We start from the raw sequence: 17,177 nt of genomic DNA, 5'->3' as shown, positions 1-17,177 counted from the left end.
TAATAGGGTGAATTTGCTGTACTTTATTCAAATCATTATAATTGTGTGTTAGATAGGATATTAAATTATCAATTCTAACAGAAAAGGATTTATCTGCTTGTTGCATAAAATAAAATGATTTGAATTGATTACAAGCTCTCAAATTCCTAATTACAAATTGGGTCATTCTTGGTTGACAAAAAATGTTAGTATGAAAGAATATTCATTGCTAAAAAAATAATTTATTGAAATGAAAAAGTAAAGTAAATATACAGCTTTGTACGTGACATTTGCGACCAAAATATGAAAACTATGGCAAAAATAATCTGCTGATTGGCAAGAAGTCTTATAACCATACACTTCATTTCCTACCACTTAGCGCAATCCTATATTTGAACCCCCAACAAAACCATCTCGTGTGCACTCAAGCATGAACAAATTAAAAAAAAAACATTTTGAATTTGATCGATAAGATTTCAGAGTATCTATGAACATCAAAATATAGACATCATATTTCAAAAGGGTATTTTGATAGACGTTTCATATTCTGTCCCGTTTTTATTGATACGCACTGTAAAATTGAATAAAAAGGGTCACCCCTTCAAAAATATGATAGCTCTCTTCATTTGTCAGGAACTTTTTTTTTACATACTCCTCAATATTCTTAAAACTGGAGTATATAGGAGTGTGGGCTACTAAAACTAAAGTACTAGCCCTTTCTTTTTGTTTACAAATTGAGAGATATTAACCCCCCCCCCCCTCCACAAACCCAAAATATATTTAGGGAGCAATCTTCCAATTGTATTTTATAAAGAGGACTTTTAGTTCAAATTTACTCCTCAATATATATAAAAACGTGGAATATATAGGAATATATGAGTGTGGGCTACAAAAATTAAGGCACTAGCCCGTTGTTTTTCTTTACAAATTGAAAGAAGGGAAACCCCCCTCCACACACCCAAAATATATTTCAGGAGCAATCTTACAATTGTATTTTATAAAGAGGACTTTTAGTTCAAATTTATTCCTCAATATATATAAAAACGTGGAATATATAGGAATGTATATGAGTGTGGGCTACTAAAACGAAGGCACTAGCCCCTTGTTTTTCTTTACAAATTGAAAGAAGGGAAACCCCCCTCCACACACCAAAAATATATTTCAGGAGCAATCTTCCAATTGTATTTTATAAAGAGGACTTTTAGTTGATATTTACTCCTCAATATATATAAAAACGTGGAACATATAGGAATGTATATGAGTGTGGGCTACTAAAACGAAGGCACTAGCCCCTTGTTTTTCTTTACAAATTGAAAGAAGGGAAACCCCCCTCCACACACCAAAAATATATTTCAGGAGCAATCTTCCAATTGTATTTTATAAAGAGGACTTTTAGTTCAAATTTACTCCTCAATATACGAAAAAACCTAGAGTATATAGGGGTGTGGGCTACTAAAACTAAAGCACTAGCCCGTTTTTTTTTTTACAAATTGAAAGAAGGGAAACCCCCCTACACACACCCAAAATATATTTCAGGAGCAATCTTCCAATTGTATTTTATAAAGAGGACTTTTTGTTGATATTTACTCCTCAATATATATAAAAACGTGGAACATATAGGAATGTATATGAGTGTGGGCTACTAAAACGAAGGCACTAGCCCCTTGTTTTTCTTTACAAATTGAAAGAAGGGAAACCCCCCTCCACACACCAAAAATATATTTCAGGAGCAATCTTCCAATTGTATTTTATAAAGAGGACTTTTAGTTCAAATTTACTCCTCAATATACGAAAAAACCTAGAGTATATAGGGGTGTGGGCTACTAAAACTAAAGCACTAGCCCGTTTTTTTTTTTACCAATTGAAAGAAGGGAAACCCCCCTACACACACCCAAAATATATTTCAGGAGCAATCTTCCAATTGTATTTTATAAAGAGGACTTTTAGTTTAAATTTACTCCTCAATATATATAAAAACGTGGAATATATAGGAATGTATATGAGTGTGGGCTACTAAAACGAAGGCACTAGCCCCTTGTTTTTCTTTACAAATTGAAAGAATGGAAACCCCCCTACACACACCCAAAATATATTTCAGGAGCAATCTTCCAATTGTATTTAATAAAGAGGACTTTTAGTTCAAATTTACTCCTCAATATACGAAAAACCTAGAGTATATAGGGGTGTGGGCTACTAAAACTAAAGCACAAGCCCGTTGTTTTTCTTTACAAATTGAAAGAAGGGAACCCCCCCCCCTACACACACCCAAAATATATTTCAGGAGCAATCTTCCAATTGTATTTTATAAAGAGGACTTTTTGTTGAAATTTACTCCTCAATATACGAAAAAACAGAGTATATAGGGGTGTCGGCTACTAAAATTAAAGCACTAGCCCGTTGTGTTTCTTTACGAATTGAAAGAAGGGAAACCCCCCCTACACACACCCATAATATATTTCAGGAGCAATCTTCCAATTGTATTTTATAAAGAGGACTTTTTGTTGAAATTTACTCCTCAATTATATAAAAACGTGGAATATATAGGAATGTATATGAGTGTGGGCTACTAAAACGAAGGCACTAGCCCCTTGTTTTTCTTTACAAATTGAAAGAAGGGAACCCCCCCTACACACACCCAAAATATATTTCAGGAGCAATCTTCCAATTGTATTTTATAAAGAGGACTTTTTGTTGAAATTTACTCCTCAATATACGAAAAAACAGAGTATATAGGGGTGTCGGCTACTAAAATTAAAGCACTAGCCCGTTTTTTTTCTTTACGAATTGAAAGAAGGGAAACCCCCCTACACACACCCAAAATATATTTCAGGAGCAATCTTCCAATTGTATTTTATAAAGAGGACTTTTTGTTGAAATTTACTCCTCAATTATATAAAAACGTGGAATATATAGGAATGTATATGAGTGTGGGCTACTAAAACGAAGGCACTAGCCCCTTGTTTTTCTTTACAAATTGAAAGAAGGGAAACCCCCCTCCACACACCCAAAATATATTTCAGGAGCAATCTTCCAATTTTATTTTATAAAGAGGACTTTTTGTTGAAATTTACTCCTCAATATACGAAAAAACAGAGTATATAGGGGTGTGGGCTACTAAAATTAAAGCACTAGCCCGTTTTTTTTCTTTACCAATTGAAAGAAGGGAAACCCCCTACACACACCCAAAATATATTTCAGGAGCAATCTTCCAATTGTATTTTATAAAGAGGACTTTTAGTTTAAATTTACTCCTCAATATATATAAAAACGTGGAATATATAGGAATGTATATGAGTGTGGGCTACTAAAACGAAGGCACTAGCCCCTTGTTTTTCTTTACAAATTGAAAGAATGGAAACCCCCCTACACACACCCAAAATATATTTCAGGAGCAATCTTCCAATTGTATTTAATAAAGAGGACTTTTAGTTCAAATTTACTCCTCAATATACGAAAAACCTAGAGTATATAGGGGTGTGGGCTACTAAAACTAAAGCACAAGCCCGTTGTTTTTCTTTACAAATTGAAAGAAGGGAACCCCCCCCTACACACACCCAAAATATATTTCAGGAGCAATCTTCCAATTGTATTTTATAAAGAGGACTTTTTGTTGAAATTTACTCCTCAATTATATAAAAACGTGGAATATATAGGAATGTATATGAGTGTGGGCTACTAAAACGAAGGCACTAGCCCGTTGTGTTTCTTTACGAATTGAAAGAAGGGAAACCCCCCTACACACACCCATAATATATTTCAGGAGCAATCTTCCAATTGTATTTTATAAAGAGGACTTTTTGTTGAAATTTACTCCTCAATTATATAAAAACGTGGAATATATAGGAATGTATATGAGTGTGGGCTACTAAAACGAAGGCACTAGCCCCTTGTTTTTCTTTACAAATTGAAAGAAGGGAACCCCCCCTACACACACCCAAAATATATTTCAGGAGCAATCTTCCAATTGTATTTTATAAAGAGGACTTTTTGTTGAAATTTACTCCTCAATATACGAAAAAACAGAGTATATAGGGGTGTCGGCTACTAAAATTAAAGCACTAGCCCGTTTTTTTTCTTTACGAATTGAAAGAAGGGAAACCCCCCTATACACACCCAAAATATATTTCAGGAGCAATCTTCCAATTGTATTTTATAAAGAGGACTTTTTGTTGAAATTTACTCCTCAATTATATAAAAACGTGGAATATATAGGAATGTATATGAGTGTGGGCTACTAAAACGAAGGCACTAGCCCCTTGTTTTTCTTTACAAATTGAAAGAAGGGAAACCCCCCTCCACACACCCAAAATATATTTCAGGAGCAATCTTCCAATTTTATTTTATAAAGAGGACTTTTTGTTGAAATTTACTCCTCAATATACGAAAAAACAGAGTATATAGGGGTGTGGGCTACTAAAATTAAAGCACTAGCCCGTTTTTTTTCTTTACCAATTGAAAGAAGGGAAACCCCCTACACACACCCAAAATATATTTCAGGAGCAATCTTCCAATTGTATTTTATAAAGAGGACTTTTAGTTTAAATTTACTCCTCAATATATATAAAAACGTGGAATATATAGGAATGTATACGAGTGTGGGCTACTAAAACGAAGGCACTAGCCCCTTGTTTTTCTTTACAAATTGAAAGAAGGGAAACCCCCCTCCACACACCAAAAATATATTTCAGGAGCAATCTTCCAATTGTATTTTATAAAGAGGACTTTTAGTTCAAATTTACTCCTCAATATATATAAAAACGTGGAACATATAGGAATGTATATGAGTGTGGGCTACTAAAACGAAGGCACTAGCCCTTTGTTTTTCTTTACAAATTGAAAGAATGGAAACCCCCCTACACACACCAAAAATATATTTCAGGAGCAATCTTCCAATTGTATTTAATAAAGAGGACTTTTAGTTCAAATTTACTCCTCAATATACGAAAAACCTAGAGTATATAGGGGTGTGGGCTACTAAAACTAAAGCACAAGCCCCTTGTTTTTCTTTACAAATTGAAAGAAGGGAACCCCCCCTACACACACCCAAAATATATTTCAGGAGCAATCTTCCAATTGTATTTTATAAAGAGGACTTTTTGTTGAAATTTACTCCTCAATATACGAAAAAACAGAGTATATAGGGGTGTCGGCTACTAAAATTAAAGCACTAGCCCGTTGTGTTTCTTTACGAATTGAAAGAAGGGAAACCCCCCTACACACACCCAAAATATATTTCAGGAGCAATCTTCCAATTGTATTTTATAAAGAGGACTTTTTGTTGAAATTTACTCCTCAATTATATAAAAACGTGGAATATATAGGAATGTATATGAGTGTGGGCTACTTAAACGAAGGCACTAGCCCCTTGTTTTTCTTTACAAATTGAAAGAAGGGAACCCCCCCTACACACACCCAAAATATATTTCAGGAGCAATCTTCCAATTGTATTTTATAAAGAGGACTTTTTGTTGAAATTTACTCCTCAATATACGAAAAAACAGAGTATATAGGGGTGTCGGCTACTAAAATTAAAGCACTAGCCCGTTTTTTTTCTTTACGAATTGAACGAAGGGAAACCCCCCTACACACACCCAAAATATATTTCAGGAGCAATCTTCCAATTGTATTTTATAAAGAGGACTTTTTGTTGAAATTTACTCCTCAATTATATAAAAACGTGGAATATATAGGAATGTATATGAGTGTGGGCTACTAAAACGAAGGCACTAGCCCCTTGTTTTTCTTTACAAATTGAAAGAAGGGAAACCCCCCTCCACACACCCAAAATATATTTCAGGAGCAATCTTCCAATTTTATTTTATAAAGAGGACTTTTTGTTGAAATTTACTCCTCAATATACGAAAAAACAGAGTATATAGGGGTGTGGGCTACTAAAATTAAAGCACTAGCCCGTTTTTTTTCTTTACCAATTGAAAGAAGGGAAACCCCCTACACACACCCAAAATATATTTCAGGAGCAATCTTCCAATTGTATTTTATAAAGAGGACTTTTAGTTTAAATTTACTCCTCAATATATATAAAAACGTGGAATATATAGGAATGTATACGAGTGTGGGCTACTAAAACGAAGGCACTAGCCCCTTGTTTTTCTTTACAAATTGAAAGAAGGGAAACCCCCCTCCACACACCAAAAATATATTTCAGGAGCAATCTTCCAATTGTATTTAATAAAGAGGACTTTTAGTTCAAATTTACTCCTCAATATACGAAAAACCTAGAGTATATAGGGGTGTGGGCTACTAAAACTAAAGCACAAGCCCCTTGTTTTTCTTTACAAATTGAAAGAAGGGAACCCCCCCTACACACACCCAAAATATATTTCAGGAGCAATCTTCCAATTGTATTTTATAAAGAGGACTTTTTGTTGAAATTTACTCCTCAATATACGAAAAAACAGAGTATATAGGGGTGTCGGCTACTAAAATTAAAGCACTAGCCCGTTGTGTTTCTTTACGAATTGAAAGAAGGGAAACCCCCCTACACACACCCAAAATATATTTCAGGAGCAATCTTCCAATTGTATTTTATAAAGAGGACTTTTTGTTGAAATTTACTCCTCAATTATATAAAAACGTGGAATATATAGGAATGTATATGAGTGTGGGCTACTAAAACGAAGGCACTAGCCCCTTGTTTTTCTTTACAAATTGAAAGAAGGGAAACCCCCCTCCACACACCCAAAATATATTTCAGGAGCAATCTTCCAATTTTATTTTATAAAGAGGACTTTTTGTTGAAATTTACTCCTCAATATACGAAAAAACAGAGTATATAGGGGTGTGGGCTACTAAAATTAAAGCACTAGCCCGTTTTTTTTTCTTTACCAATTGAAAGAAGGGAAACCCCCTACACACACCCAAAATATATTTCAGGAGCAATCTTCCAATTGTATTTTATAAAGAGGACTTTTAGTTTAAATTTACTCCTCAATATATATAAAAACGTGGAATATATAGGAATGTATATGAGTGTGGGCTACTAAAACGAAGGCACTAGCCCCTTGTTTTTCTTTACAAATTGAAAGAAGGGAAACCCCCCTACACACACCCAAAATATATTTCAGGAGCAATCTTCCAATTGTATTTAATAAAGAGGACTTTTAGTTCAAATTTACTCCTCAATATACGAAAAAACATAGAGTATATAGGGGTGTGGGCTACTAAAATTAAAGCACTAGCCCGTTGTTTTTCTTTACAAATTGAAAGAAGGGAAACCCCCCTACACACACCCAAAATATATTTCAGGAGCAATCTTCCAATTGTATTTTATAAAGAGGACTTTTAGTTCAAATTTACTCCTCAATATATATAAAAACGTGGAATATATGGGAATGTATACGAGTGTGGGCTACTAAAACGAAGGCACAAGCCCCTTGTTTTTCTTTACAAATAGAGAGAAGGGAAACCCCCCTCCACACCACCAAAATATATTTCAGGAGCAATCTTCCAATTGTATTTCATAAAGAGGACTTTTAGTTCAAATTTACTCCTCAATATACGAAAAAACCTAGAGTATATAGGGGTGTGGGCTACTAAAACTAAAGCACTAGCCCGTTGTTTTTCTTTACAAATTGAAAGAAGGGAAACCCCCCTACACACAGCCAAAATAAATTTCAGGAGCAATCTTCCAATTGTATTTTATAAAGAGGACTTTTAGTTCAAATTTACTCCTCAATATATATAAAAACGTGGAATATATAGGAATGTATATGAGTGTGGGCTACTAAAACGAAGGCACTAGCCCCTTGTTTTTCTTTACAAATTGAAAGAAGGGAAACCCCCCTCGATCCACACACCAAAAATATATTTCAGGAGCAATCTTCGAATTGTGTTTTATAAAGAGGACGTTTAGTTGAAATTTACTTCTCAATACACGAAAAAACATAGAGTATATAGGGATGTGGGCTACTAAAATTTATGCACTTGCCCGTTGTTTTTCTTTACAAATTGAAAGAAGGGAAACCCCACCTGACCCCGTTTGTTTGATTTGTACAAGAATGCACGCTTCTCTTCGTGCGCAAAATCCTGTATCTGAACTATCTTACATCGCAATATTGTTGGCTGGAACTGTTGGCTGGCTTGCTGTTGGCTAGCTTATTGTTGGCTGACTCTACTCCGGCACAAACTTACCAAAGACTAAAGTCAGCTCAGCTCAGCTGGAGCTTGCCAGGGTCAGGGACAGTGAGATTTTTTACGGTAATTAACATGATTAACTCTTTTCTTTTTTTATTCCCTCTTACGAATTATTAAAATGGGATGATTGATTAATGTGGAATTCTCCCGTTTGTGAGTGAGAGTGAGTGACGTGACTGACTGAAGCTGAAGCCTTTCGAATTTGTGTGTGCATTAAACGAATGAGGAGAAAGAAGAGTGAAATGCCCGGTCAGTTTGAGATACACGTCGATGAAGTCAACAAGATATCATTATCAAGAAAGAGTGGTAACTCTCTCCATTCTCATTGAAACCATGCTCTAGTTCAGGCACTAGAATTATACTTATAGTCTTATGTGGTCGCAGACCCCGTTCCGGTCGCGGTCCAAGCTGAATCAGTGAACGTTAGACTCCGCCCTAGCCCTTAGTTTACCTTGTCTTGACTTAACGTTGGAACTTTATTAAGAATAAGAGTTGAGTAAAAAGTGCCCAAATATCGAAAACTTAAGCATAATTGGACCAAAACAAAAACACAATCATTGAATCAAATAAAAATCATGTTTTTTCCGTAGTACAAATGTTGAATATTATTATTAATGTCATAAAAAATAGAATTAGAAGTGAAAAAATTATGGTAGGCCTAAACGGAAATGACTTACTACCAGACGGGCAGAAGCTTTTTTTTTTCCAAAAATCAAGACGCAGTTTCCAAATAATCGGACGCGTAGAGTTGTGCACTCGACCCCTAAATAATTGCTTAATGTTGATAAAATAATTTATTTTAGCTGCGCAAATGCCAATTTTAATTATTACTATCAATAATTTTGATATATAAATCGGTAAATAATGAGAATTTACTTACCAAACGGACCTCTTGCGCCTCCGAATATTGGACGTCATCATTCTGAAAACGAGCAAGCGCGTGTCAACAGCACGCATTTCTAATTCATTCGTCCAATATGTCTGATGTTTGGGATAGTGCCATATTTGGAAGGTTGTCGAATTTCCCGCCATGGGGAACCCTCGCGACGGCCATTGCAAAATTTGCAGATTATTTTGCGATAGATCGAACATGTGCGATCTCGGTGGCGATAGTTCTTGCGAAAGTCACTTTCCCTTGCAAGATTTTTTTGGGTCATCGATCTTTTTGGAGCCCATTTTTAGCGAGGGTCATTAGAATCTCTCGAAGTAAAAAACTCAAAATCATGGATTTTAACCCTGGATTTAAGACCTGGAATTTTTTTTTTGGAGCAGCAACCTGGAACTACTGTGTGTGCAGTTCAGTAGCAGGTATGTTCATGTATCTTATGCATGCAAGTCCCCTGCCAGTGCAGGTCCCTGTAGTTGTGGGGAGGGAGATGAAGTCATTTTCGTCCGATATTTGGAACTTTATTAAATTTATTTAAGCATGAATGAAGCTGACAAGAAGAAAGACCTGGAAGCTCGTTTGCTGATACAGCATTCTTCCAGTATTTGTGGTAAGGTAAGGTAAGGTAAGAACTTGTAAGAGACAAAAAGATCCTGAAGATGTATCAAAAAGGAAAAGATAGCATTAGGGAGGTTTTTTTTTAAAGGAATCAACAAAGAAACATTGTCAAAATATTATAGAAAAATCCTCCTGGGATGAAATGAAAGTAACTCATGCATCAAATAGTATTATTGCTAGTGAGGTTAATTAAGGCATTCTGATGCTCTGTATGTGACTAGACATTTGGAATTTCGTCTTTGCATGTTATGGTCAAGATACCATGACGACTAACAAGATCCCCATCTCCCTTCGACCAGGAATCAAAGAGGAGATTTGTGCAACTTATCACAGCTGAACGGTCAATGGAAAATATTTACTTGAGCTGTTCACATGTCATAGTCATTGCATTGTTTGGACCACTTCAACACATTCTGATCTTCCAAATTATTTTAAAAGATTACAATTCTATCCAAATTGCGACGCTACATATATTAAGTCCTCAGAAACGGGGACGGGCAAGAAGTGTAGTCTCTCCTGAGTCTCTTGTCTTCCAGCTTACATGAATGCTACTGAAACCCTTGCACCTACAGGTAGTAGTTTGTGAAAATCAAATATGTTTCTTGAAACATCCCCTGATCATTAATGTGTCTATTCTCTACCCTAAGGTATTGAAATCCAAGCAAGCGCTAAGATGGATACTATAGGAGGAGGGTTCGGTGATCTCCTGCGGGATGCAGAGCAGCTGACTGCAGATGTCGATACAGGTAGTGAACTGCCAAAGGTAGAGCAGACCTTACATCAAATCATGGAAACCAGCCAGAGATTGTGGACAAAGACTGCTCAGCTTGGGACATCAGAGGCTGCCGATGTCAAGGCGTAAGTTCTCAGGGATTTATTTTGTAGACTTAAATGACAGAGAATAATTAAATCAAATCAACATTAATAGTAAGAAAGGTCATGTGTGAAGTAGAGAGTTCTTCAAGTAACTTTGGTCTTATATTCAGACCTTTGACATCCTTGATCAGGGTCCCGTAACACAAATGTTAGCGATTGATTGTACATTGTGGTCAATGCAATCGATCTTAAAGATATTCTTTTACAATGATTGCAAAGATTTGAGTTATGGCCCCCTGAGTTTATAAACATAAAGGTTTAGATAGATTGCAAATATGAGAGAATAATGCTGATTGGTTCCTGGTCAGTGTTTTGAATAAAAGCTGCATTCAACAATGATTCTTATTGGGCATTGCCATTTAGGAATTGATTGCAAACCTTTGTGTTACAGAGCCCTGATGACCTGTTCCTTCTTTGAAATAAAATATTACATATGTAATCTTCCTTTTGTGATCTTAATGATGTCTTTTTCACAACATGCATAGAAAATATATATTTCTTTGATTTAAAAATGTTTTATTCTTGTATTTGTAATTAAAGGTCCATTCTGTTAGGTTCCAAAGGATTAGACATTCCCAGGATATCACAGCGTTTAGAGACGTTGAGTGCAGCAAAGACGTATGAACCCCTTGAACCCATTGCTGATACTGATATACAGGTACTAAGTTATGAAATGTTCTTTGTCGGTGTTTAATGTGTTTTAATCAAATTTTTAAAAGTAAACTCACAGATGTTTTTGTTTTAATAAAAACACACCAAACTATAGTAGATTTTTTTTTCACACAATGCTTTTTATCTGCATGTTTTTGAGCCACCAAGGAGACATTGTATTTCAATTTTATTATCTGTTTTTTTTTCAACTATCGTAGTGTGCATCAGGTACATTGATTGTCAAAGTTTGTATGTATGAACATTAGAATGGTGAAATTGAACAAAAGCCTGAAAACGATACTAGTTTAGTATAAAATTTTATGTTGTGGTTTATAATTCTGACGTTGGGGTTTGCTTTTCTCTCTTTTTCTAGGGATTGCTAAGGAATGAAAGAGAGAATGCTTTGTTAGCTGTTATTGAAGAAACCAAGAGGAATGTAAGTGTATTGTGTTATGATTTATCATTGTAACTAAACCTGTTTTTATTTTTCATTTGTGATGTAATTTGATGTAGAGGGAGTAATACATAAGGGAATAGTAAATAAATGTGAATAGCAGTTTACATCACTTTTAGTTTTAACTCTACATCAGTCGACTTGCCTGAAGTCAGATCATTGCCTATTCGAAGAATTTTTAAGACCAGATAATACAAAGCGTATTATGTTGTTACATCTCAGTCATGCCTATTTAAAGAATTTTTCAGACCATGGCAATTCCATAAAATGTGTACGTCTGACCCCCTATGTGTGGGACCTTCATGAAATTTTTTGTCTCTGATATTTTTTGCGACAGTCTGTAATGTTCTCTAATTGACCATAACTTGGTCAGTTTATGAACTTGAAGTGAAATAAGATTTGAGAAAAATGTGAGTCGGACGTACAAAAATGTTAATCATTTTATGGAATTACCCACCAAATAATACATAGCGTATTACGTTGTTATATCTCAGTCATGCCTATTCAAAGAATTTATCAGACCAGATAATACAAGCGTATTATGTTGTTACATCTCAGTCAATTTTCTGGTAAGTCAAACAGTTCCCTATGAGATTCAAATGCACCTGTATGAATAACTTTTTATTCTCTATAATTTTTCATTGCATCTGGGGAACATTTCATAGAGCTTGATATCAGTGATTTTACAGAATAGTGTGATAAGCTACTGAAATCCTTGTATCTGATTGGCTGAGAGCAAATTTTGTTGATCTTGTCACTAACAAGATGCTTAATGAAATGCTCCCCTGTGGTTTCATGATAACAGACCAGATTACAGACAGAGCAACGATTGTGGCAGTCTAAACAGAACGAATGGGAGCAGGAGAAACAGCGTATTCTCAACACTCTGCTTGGTTCTAGCTCTGAACTGATTGATGTCTCGGCTGAAACCAGTAATCTTTTCAGCGATGTCGGGAGTAGGATCGAGGGTCGTAGTGCTATGGATGCTATGGAGATGGCCTATGCCAGACAGGTGAGATTACAAACTACTTTACATTGGGAGATAATTTGTTTGAATACTCCATAGTTGAATTGAAATACATTTTAAACTAAAAGGCCCTAATTCACAAAAGAGGTTTGACACCAGGCACCTGTTGCATAAAAGTTTTGCCATAAAAAAACTCTGGCAAATAAACAAAATTATGCCATTGAAAGTTACGCATTAAAAAAAATTGCCAGAGTTTTATAGAGCAAACTGTTTACGCAACGAGCCCCAGGAGGGATACAAAACCATGAACTGTCCTGATTTTGTGCATAATTCAATGTGTGCACTCAGGAAGGTCCAATGATAAATGTGTGCATTTTGGAAAGGGTGCTTAATTTAGGGCAATTATACATGAAGTCTTCATTTGCCATGGTTTTGAATCCCTCTTTATTTAAAGCTTTTTTTTTTTAAGATGGGGGGGGGGTGATTCACCATTAACACAGATATTGTTCATTTCCTAACTGAAAATTATGTCAGTGCTTGAAATTAATTGTAAAATTGCTTTTGCAGCGATTTGTGCTTCTGATGTATTTGAATTGTGATGGAGAGGAGAAAGATGAGATTGTTTTGATTTATTTTGTTACTTATTCATCTCAGGTGTACATCTACAATGACAAGGTAGTAAAGGGTGGTACGAAGCCAAATCTCATCAGTCTCTTCGAAGAAATGTCACAACAATTTGAAGACAAGGTAAGGTGATTTATTCTCAGAATAGAAGTGATAGCAATTTGTAAATCAACCCCTTGTCCAGGAAGGTATAGCCATTATTGCTTTTATCTCCTGGCTCCTGTTGCCTTAAAAATTACAATTATGGTAACATTGCCATCCAATGGTAACTTGCATAGATTCCTTGATTTTAATTGGCTGTTGAGCGTAATTACTATGGTAGTTTCTATTGGATGGCAAAGTTACCATAAACTTTGCCATCTGCCATGGGTTCCAGAAGTGCACTAAAGTAAAATGATGATCAAGTTATTAAGTCCTTCATTCTTAGTTCAAATGAATACAATTTATGGATGTGTAACCCAAACTTGCTGTGAAAACTGATGCTGATAATGACAATAAGGATGATGAAAAGTTTTTTGAGTTATAGTGCCCTTTTAATATGACACTATTCTGCGTGCAGCACCAATACAAAACGCAGGAGGTAACCAAAATAATTACCGTCTTGTAATCCTTTCTTAATTTCAGCTTTATCATTCAGATATTTCACTTTAAGCTACCTCATTCACATAATTTGCTCTGAGATAAGTAAGATAAACATTACAAGTATTATGTTCTTCCCATGAAACTGTAAGTCGACACTCAGATGATAATTATGGGAGGTATTATTAAATCCTATATTATTAAATCCGATATAAGACAGTTGAATAATCTCACATTTAAACAGAATAAGGATTAGTCGTGATTCAAAATTAATTCTAATCTTGATTATAGAGGCACAAGACTGTTTACTATAACCTTTGGTACAATTTTTTTTTCTTTATTCAGAGAATAGAAGACTTTTGGGCCATGGTAAGGGAGATGTCATCCGTTCCTATGACGACTTCTTCAGATTCCGTGTCCGTGCGAATGACAGAAGACTTACAAATGGCCTTTATCAGACAAGGAAAGAAATTCTTAGAACATAGGTGAGTGATGAAAATAAAGCATTTGCACCATTCACAATTATTTGATTTTGATAGCATAAGTAATTTAGTGATATGGAGAACAGACTTATAAATTGTTAAAAAGTGACAAATGTTTTGATTATAAGGAGGTCAAAGGTCTATCTTTTTCTTTAAAAAAAAGTATTAGTTTGATGGGTTCTTCTAGCAACTTTGTATCTCTGAAGCAAAATCTTTCAATGTAATTTGTCAGAAGATTGATTAAGATGTTGGAAAACTTGGCTCACTTTATCCGGACATCATAGAAAATTCTGTTTATCTCATTAAGAATTAGAATCCAAGTCCCCAAGTTCTTTGAAAGCGCATAGAGATATAATGTCATAATGTGTCATGTGCTATACAAGAACTGTTAATTATTATTATCAAGCACAACTTCTACAAATCTTTGGCAAATGAGGCATGAATTCCATACAGCTATCTGAAACAGCTCCCAAAAATCATTTTCATTGCTTTCATTTATTGTATAGTTACATTGAGTACATCAGTAACATCATTGGTGATAACTTGAGACAAGCAAGACTTGGTGGTGTCCCTGGTGTTTATCAGCTTGTTAGAGGATTCCTCAAAGTCAAGTTACCAACAGCAGTCCCTGGACTAGAGGTAAGTCATATATATCTCTTTTATTGATAGACAGAACTGTTTGCTCAAGTGAGTGCATAGAGGGCAAGTCCATAGAATGATCATTCTGTTTGTACTTCCAACCCCAATTTTTCTCCTTATTTCTCTTCATAGGGAATAATTATCCTCAAATTTGATCAGCATTTCTGGTTGTTGGAGAAAAGCTTTCAACTATGTTCTGTAACAGTCCTATGTAAAAGACTTGCTACACAAAGGAAATCTTGTGTAGCAGTCATAAGAATATGAGGAGCAAATTGCAATGCGATACCTGGAAAATTATTCCCTGCTATGAACTAGAAAACAAGAGAAAGGCAATTCAGAAAAATCCCACGTAGAGGGAATTTGATTTACTACTTCATGGACTTGTCCGAGAGAGAATTTCAATTAAAAAGTACTTGTACATTGGAGCTATAGTAGGTGATGGTGTTTGTGAAGAGAGTGTGAATCAAGGTGCTTAAGGCGAGGCGTCAAAACCCCAAATGCGTTCCAACGCGTGCATAGCCATTGTTCCATAATGAGAGTGTGCAAAGGAGTTCCAAGAGATTAGTACGAAGTACCGTTATATTCTACATTAAAGCTAATTTGCATAATCCGTACACGCTGGGGAACGGGGCAATTATTATCTCGATCGCTATTGGCTAATCCGCCGGAGCGTCGCACGAGAATACACTGAATAGTGCAGGTTCACATACACACACACACAGCGCGCCAGCGTACACTTCACATAAAATGAGGTCAGTGTTCGGCGTGCACGTCGGATCAACATTTGCAGCGAAGCTTTGCAGCGAATGCAGCGCGTGAGGTGCGGGCGGATCTACGAGAGGGGTGAATAGGGGATGCCTGGCGCTAGCTTCCTGTACAAAGTACCAATTAAAAAAAAAAAATCCGTGTTTACGAGAATCGCGCAAGCAAAACGGTGGCGGATTAGGACATGCTTTTAAATTGTTTTGAGGGGCGAACGAGTGAAAATATATTTTGTATACCTTTCGTTATGAACCCCCGTTCTCCATGACGAAATGTAATTGACGAAAGGAAAGTAAAACAAAATAGAAGTCACAAACATCTCAGAATAGTTTGCGATCTATCAGGACATGTTTTAAAATTGATTTTAGGTGTCAACAAGTTAAAATATATTTGATATACCTTTCGTTGTGATCCCTTGTTCTCCGTTAAGAAATATTAAATAAGTCTTTTCTCGACGATGTTGGAAACGTAAATAAAACAGAATAGAAGTCACAAACATCTCAGATGGGTGTGCGATCTATCACAACATGTTTTAAAATTGTTTTTAGGGGTTAACAAGTTAAAATAGATTTGATATACCTTCCGTTATGATCCCCTGTTCTCCGTAAAGAAATATTAAAGATGCATTTTCTCGAAAAAGTTGGAGACGTCGATAAAACAAAATAGAAGTTGGTAGCATCTCATATTTTTTGGTGATATATATTTTTCGAGGGGTCAACAAGTTAAAATATATTTGATATACCTTTCGTTTTGATCCCTTGTTGTCCGTTAAAAATATTAAATACGTCTTTTCTCGACGATGTTGGAAACGTAAATAAAACAGAATAGAAGTCACAAACATCTCAGATGGGTGTGCGATCTATCAGGACATGTTTTAAAATTGTTTTTTAGGTGTCAACAAGTTAAATTATATTTGATATACCTTTCGTTGTGATCCCTTGTTCTCCGTTAAGAAATATTAAATACGTCTTTTCTCGACTATGTTGGAAACGTAGATAAAACAAAATAGAAGTCACAAACATCTCAGATGGGTGTGCGATATATCAGGACATGTTTTAAAATTGTTTTTAGGTGTCAACAAGTTAAAATAGATTTGATATACCTTTCGTTATGATCCCTTGTTCTCCGTTAAGAAATATTAAATACGTCTTTTCTTGACGATGTTGGAAACGTAAATAAAACAGAATAGAAGTCAAACACATCTCAGATGGGTGTGCGATATATCAGGGCATGATTGAAAAATTTTCGAGGGGTCAACAAGTTAAAATAGATTTGATATACCTTTCGTTATGATCCCTTGTTCTCCGTTAAGAAATATTAAATACGTCTTTTCTTGACGATGTTGGAAACGTAAATAAAACAGAATAGAAGTCAAACACATCTCAGATGGGTGTGCGATCTATCAGGACATGTTTTAAAATTGTTTTAGGTGTCAACAAGTTAAAATAGATTTGATATACCTTTCGTTATGATCCCTTGTTCTCCGTTAAGAGATATTAAATGCGT

The 17,177-nt window shown here is 35.3% G+C and overlaps 1 protein-coding gene across 2 annotated transcripts; it reads left to right on the top strand.

Annotated features, from left to right (window-relative positions):
- The first annotated feature begins 8,109 nt into the window (after nt 1-8,109).
- Nucleotides 8,110-15,799, top strand: LOC129282377 (nuclear pore complex protein Nup93-like). 2 transcript variants are annotated; one of them, XM_054918268.2, is made up of 8 exons: nt 8,110-8,196; nt 10,285-10,495; nt 11,054-11,171; nt 11,538-11,600; nt 12,424-12,630; nt 13,240-13,332; nt 14,134-14,273; nt 14,777-15,799. In XM_054918268.2, exons 2-8 carry the CDS (start codon nt 10,311-10,313, stop codon nt 14,934-14,936), a joined length of 966 nt encoding a protein of 321 aa, XP_054774243.2. In that variant the 5' UTR covers nt 8,110-8,196; nt 10,285-10,310; the 3' UTR covers nt 14,937-15,799. The 2 variants fall into 2 exon arrangements, with proteins under 2 accessions (XP_054774243.2, XP_063951875.1); XM_064095805.1 differs by having other exon boundaries at nt 8,127-8,196; nt 10,300-10,495.
- The last annotated feature ends 1,378 nt before the right edge of the window (nt 15,800-17,177 follow it).

The sequence above is a fragment of the Lytechinus pictus genome, chromosome 2 (genome assembly GCF_037042905.1).
Source record: "Lytechinus pictus isolate F3 Inbred chromosome 2, Lp3.0, whole genome shotgun sequence".
Lineage (NCBI taxonomy): Eukaryota > Metazoa > Echinodermata > Echinoidea > Temnopleuroida > Toxopneustidae > Lytechinus > Lytechinus pictus.
This window is presented reverse-complemented; position numbering and strand designations above follow the sequence as displayed.